A 5,945-nucleotide genomic window follows, 5' to 3' on the forward strand; every position below is an offset into this window, starting at 1 on the left:
CCTGACAGAAATACTTCATACATTCAAGGGCAGTCGACTTGCCGATGTGGAGGTACTCGTCCCACATGTCTGCTGCCCCTCCTTAGGCCAACTGCCTGATTGCCGCAGTGCACTTTTGAATAGGTGTGTGGCCGGGTCTGCCAGCCGCATCGTGCCTGAAGCGGAAACACAGATATCGACGCTCCAAAGCGTCAACAATACGCATAAACATGGCCATTCTCATCCTAAAACGCCGCCTGAAAATGTTGGCGTTAAACCGCCGCTCCGGTGCGAAGTAGTCGTCAAATAGCCGCTGATGTGCAGCTACGTGATCCCGATCATTTACTGCTCGGCGGTGGACAACGGGTCGAGGTACCGCCGGCTGCAAGGCCCGTTGTATCAGCCGGTCAATCTCTCGGGACGTATAGGCCTCCAACTGTTCGTTCAAACGCCGTTCGAACTCCTCAGCATCCCCACCACACCACCACTACTACCACCCGCGTTACTCATTTCGTATTGTTGATCTTGTACAGAAATTAAGATAGAGAAAAAACTCGTTAAAACAAGTGGTGCAAATGAAAATGACGTGCAGATCGGTATATATAGTGTTTCGAAAATTAAATATAAAAAAAATCTCGCTCGCCGATCGCTCGCCGATTGGAGCCTGCAATGGCGGCCAGGAGATCGGCGAGCGCATCGCCGAGCGCTCGGGAATCGGCATGCGCTCGCCGTTTTTCTCGCGCTCTCGCCGGCTGCAATGGTTCGGCGAGCGGACCGGCGAGCGCCAAGAATCGGCTAGCCGGTGCGCTCGCCGCTATTGGAGATGCTCTAAATGGTTGGAGCAAAATTAATTTGTAGTGTGACATTTACACTAAACTAACATGAGTTTGAGTTTAGTGTAATGGTTGGAGTTTGAGTTTAATGTAATGGTTGGAGATGATATGAGTGGATAGTTTTTAAGTTGAGGTATACATTTGAAAGTTCACTCTTCAAAAAATTGGGAAAATTAAACAGGAGTAACAATTTTACGCGATTTAGAGCATCCGCAGCGGTGGCGAAAGACGCCACCGCCGTCCGCGCCGTTGGCAAGGCGCAGGACCGCCGCCGCTGCAGCCGCGCCGCTGGCACGGCGCTGCTCGATATATCGAGCACGTCCGTGCCAGCGGACGCACACGTGGCGCGCTCCCATTCGTCAACGGCATAGCCGTTGTGTTTAAACTTTTTTTTATTTTTTTTTTAAAAATCGGTATTTAATTATAAATAATGCTAAAAAATAAAAAAAAAATATTTTCCAAATCCCAAAAATATGGCCGTTTTTTTCCCGTTTTTTCTGAATTTTTTTGATTTTTTTTTATTTTTTTTCCCCAAAATCATCTATAAATACACACATTCATCATCCATTTATCACATCAAATCATCTCTCATTCATCTCTCATTCATAATTCTCATACAAACTATCAACACATTCATCCCCCACTCAAAATCTCAAATGGATTTCACCCATATTATGCGCGATACTCGAATCCACAATCAACTACAAGAAGACCTAATCAACCACATGTGGGCGAAATTCGGCAACGAGTAGTGTCATTTTTAATTTTTAGGATTTTAATTATGTAATTTTTAATTTTTAGGATTTTAATTATGCAATGTTTAATTTTATTTGTCATTTGTAATATTTATTGTGGGTTTTAAATGAATTTTAATATTATGGAAATGTTTTTGTGTAATTGAATTTTATATTAATTGTGCTCGTCCTTGCGGAAGAGCACAGTTGTGGGTGTTGTGCTCTTGCCAGAGAGCAGGCATGAATAGTACCGCCCGGGCCCACAACCGTGACGCTGGCAAGAGCACGGTTGTGGATGCTCTTATAATCATCGTATTGTCTAAATGGCAAGACATTTTTAATGCAAGCTAATGAATTAATGCAAGACAATTTAAACTTTACTCGATTAAAATAAAAGTTGCAACAAAAAGAAAGAAATCTTGAGTTTTCAAGCCAATAGGAGTAGACATGAAGAAATTTAATCCTCCATAAATTGCAGAAACGAATTCAAAAGATGCAACATATGCATTTGAGATTTTTGTGAACCCCTGTTTTTTCACTTTGCCGTTGCGCAGCTGGAAGTTGAGATCACAACCAGTCAACAACAACTAAATCCTTAAACAAAACAGACCAACCGTTTCTTCCCAATCAATCCTGGTACTCTTCTTCTTCTTCATCATCATCCTCGTACTCACCCTCCTCGTCGGCCGTCGCATCCTGATACTGTTGGTACTCCGCCACCAGATCATTCATGTTGCTCTCTGCCTCCGTGAACTCCATCTCATCCATCCCCTCACCAGTGTACCAGTGCAAGAAAGCCTTCCTCCGGAACATGGCTGTGAACTGCTCGCTCACCCTCCGGAACATCTCCTGGATGGACGTCGAGTTACCAACAAAGGTCGAGGCCATCTTCAGCCCTGTTGGGGGGATGTCGCAGACGGTTGATTTCACATTGTTGGGGATCCACTCAACGAAGTAGGATGAGTTCTTGTTCTGCACGTTCAGCATCTGTTCGTCCACTTCCTTTGTGCTCATCTTCCCTCGGAAGATGGCTGAGGCAGTCAGATAGCGGCCATGGCGTGGGTCAGCAGCGCACATCATGTTCTTTGAGTCCCACATTTGCTGAGTGAGCTCGGGAACTGATAGTGCCCTGTACTGCTGGGATCCGCGCGAGGTGAGTGGGGCAAATCCCAACATGAAGAAATGCAGACGTGGGAACGGGATGAGATTCACAGCAAGTTTACGAAGATCAGAGTTAAGCTGACCAGGAAACCTTAGACAACATGTGACACCAGACATGGTTGCAGAGATAAGATGATTAAGATCACCAACTGCAAACAAAAGAAAACATCAATCAACAAAGGGAGCCGACACAGCAGTATATGATTAGTGCAAAACCACAATTATAGAGCAATTTTCTTGGATAGGATGAGCTTACAGCTAGGTGTTGTGAGCTTAAGCGTCCTGAAGCATATGTCGTAGAGAGCCTCGTTGTCGAGAACCATACACTCATCTGCATTCTCCACGAGCTGATGAACAGATAGTGTCGCATTGTAAGGCTCGACAACAGTATCAGACACTTTAGGAGATGGGAAAACAGAGAAGGTGAGCATCATCCTGTCTGGATACTCCTCCCTGATTTTTGAGATCAACAGAGTCCCCATACCAGATCCTGTTCCTCCTCCCAAAGAGTGGCACACTTGAAATCCTGCATCGTTATATAACGTTGTTGTCAGAAAATCATAGATGCTAGTATATGTTTTCACAATCACGAAATCTATAGTTAATGAATCAGCCTCAACAACAATCTTCAGACATAGCATATATGACCTAATTCAAAATTAATACGGCAAACACAAAGGTTGAATTCGTTAATATCTGGATATTTTTTCGTATTCATTTACATAGGCATATAAACTAACAAGTGGAGCGCAAACGATTGCAATAAAATTGGAAAGGGGATCTGGAATTTCAGAAGATGGTTTTCAAAAGCAAATTAGACGAACAATTAATCAAACACGAGATGTACAACCAAATCGAATAACCAAAATCGGGCGTCGAGACGGTCATACCTTGCAAGCAATCGCAGTTCTCCGCTTCTTTCCTGACAACATCGAGAACGGAATCGATCAACTCAGCGCCCTCCGTGTAATGGCCTTTCGCCCAGTTGTTCCCAGCGCCGGACTGGCCGAAGACAAAATTATCGGGCCTGAAGATCTGGCCGTAGGGGCTGGAGCGGAGGCTGTCCATGGTCCCGGGCTCGAGGTCCATGAGCACGGCCCGGGGCACGAATCTGCCGCCACTGGCTTCGTTGTAGTAGACATTAACCCTCTCAAGCTGTAGATCGGAGTCGCCCTGGTATCGGCCGGTGGCGTCGATGCCGTGCTCAGCGCACACCACCTCCCAAAACTTAGAGCCGATCTGATTACCGCATTGGCCACCCTGTATGTGGAGGATTTCACGCATCTTTTCTTCTTCTTTTTTGACGGAGAAGAAAGAAGAGAGATAAAGGAAATTAAAAATGTGGGGGTGGAATGTGACGAGGGTTTATACACTTTATATGTGTGTGAGAGAGAGAGAGAGAGTGACAGCGGCTAGATATTTATTTGGTATTTTGAAATTTTAAATTCGAAAGATGGAATAGCGCTGAGTGAGCTGGATATTCCACATATTGTAACGGGTTAATAAAAATATCAATACTAGTAGTGATATTTAATTTTTTGAGATGGTTATTTTCCGAATGATTATTTCGTTAACCTATATAATGTTTATTAGGCTATCCACAATGGCGCCTAGCGCACCGCCTAGCCGAGTGCCGGCGCTAGGCGGACGCTAGGCGAACCATTGCAGCTTCCGAAAACCGCCGAGCGGTTTTTCGGAATTAAAAATCACCTAGCGCTAGGCGGTCGACGGGCGCTGGGCGATCCGCTCGGCGCCATTGCAGCGTCGGGATCGCCCAGCGCATCGCCCAGCGGTTTTTTTGTTTTTTTTTTTAATTTTCGAGACACTATATATACGCGATTTGCACTTCATTTTCATTCGCACCACTTGTATTAACGAGTACTCTCTCTATCTTAATTTCTATACAAGATCAACACCGAAAAATGAGTAACGCGGGTGATGGTAGTGGAGGTAGTGGGGGGGACGCTGAGGAGTACGAACGTCGAATGGCCGAAGCGTTTGAGGCATATACCAACCGCGGGATAGACCAATGGATGCAAAGAGCCTTGCAGCCGGCGGTACCTCGACCTCGGCCAGTTGTCCATCGCCGACAAGCGATTGATCGTGATCACGTGGCTGCACATCAGCGCCTATACGAAGACTACTTCGCAGAGGAGCCGCGGTTCAACGCCAACATTTTCAGGCGACGTTTTAGGATGAGCAGAGCCATGTTTATGCGTATTGTTAACGCCTTGGAGCAACGATATCTGTATTTCCGCTTCAGGCACGATGCTGCTGGCAAACCCGGCCACACACCAATTCAAAAGTGCACTGCGGCAATCCGGCAGTTGGCTTACGGAGGCGCGGCAGACATGTGGGACGAGTACCTCCACATCGGTGAGACGACTTCCCTGGAATGTTTGAAGTATTTCTGTCAAGCCGTGATTGAAGTATTCCGTGATCAGTATCTCCGAAAGCCTACCCGCGAAGATTGTCGGGATCTGCTGAGGATGCATGGGGAGCAGCATGGGTTCCCGGGAATGTTAGGCAGCATAGATTGTATGCATTGGGAGTGGAGGAACTGTCCCGCTGCCTGGAAGGGGTTCTACACGACCGGCTAGAAGGGAAAGAATCTCACGATGATCCTCGAGGCCGTAGCTGATTACCGGCTGTGGATTTGGCATGCGTATTTTGGGATAGCCGGTTCGAACAACGAACTAAACGTCCTCAACTCGTCGCCCCTATTCAACGAGCAGTGCCAGGGCGTCGGTCCGGCCATCAGTTTTGTCGCCAACGGCAACCGGCATGATATGGACTACTACTTGGCGGATGGGATATACCCTAGGTGGCCCATCTTTGTGAAGACGATCCGATGCCCAGGAGATGAGAAGAAGGCCTACTTTGCGGCACGGCAGGAGTCCGCGCGCAAGGACGTGGAGCGCGCATTTGGTGTGCTCCAGGCTCGATGGGCGGCGGTTAGGGGTCCAACGCATTTGTGGCACGTCGACTGCATTGCAGATACAATGTACGCCTGTATTATCATGCACAACATGATTGTCGAAGATGAAGGTGTACAACTGACGGATTGGGCCAACGACGATAATGAAGCCGGTCCAAGCCACGGCGTGGCCGTCCCCAACGCACGGAGTGGGGTACCTCACGATGAAGCCGGCCTCCTCCAAGCACATGCCGACATGCGCCAAACGGAAGCTCATATTCGACTCCAAAAGGATTTAATTGAAGAGTTATGGGCGCGGAG

At 47.1% G+C, this 5,945-nt stretch overlaps 1 protein-coding gene across 1 annotated transcript; it reads right to left on the reverse strand.

Moving 5' to 3' along the window:
- Positions 1–1,901: 1,901 nt before the first annotated feature.
- Positions 1,902–4,071, reverse strand: LOC121787865 (tubulin beta-2 chain-like). The gene is made up of 3 exons (XM_042186716.1): positions 3,598–4,071; positions 2,964–3,233; positions 1,902–2,856 (listed from the first exon to the last, which is right to left on the reverse strand). The coding sequence occupies exons 1-3, from the start codon at positions 3,989–3,991 to the stop codon at positions 2,174–2,176; spliced, it is 1,347 nt and encodes a 448-aa protein (XP_042042650.1). The 5' UTR covers positions 3,992–4,071; the 3' UTR covers positions 1,902–2,173.
- Between the last annotated feature and the right edge of the window lie 1,874 nt (positions 4,072–5,945).

This window comes from Salvia splendens, chromosome 2, assembly GCF_004379255.2.
Source record: "Salvia splendens isolate huo1 chromosome 2, SspV2, whole genome shotgun sequence".
In the NCBI taxonomy this organism is placed as follows: domain Eukaryota; kingdom Viridiplantae; phylum Streptophyta; class Magnoliopsida; order Lamiales; family Lamiaceae; genus Salvia; species Salvia splendens.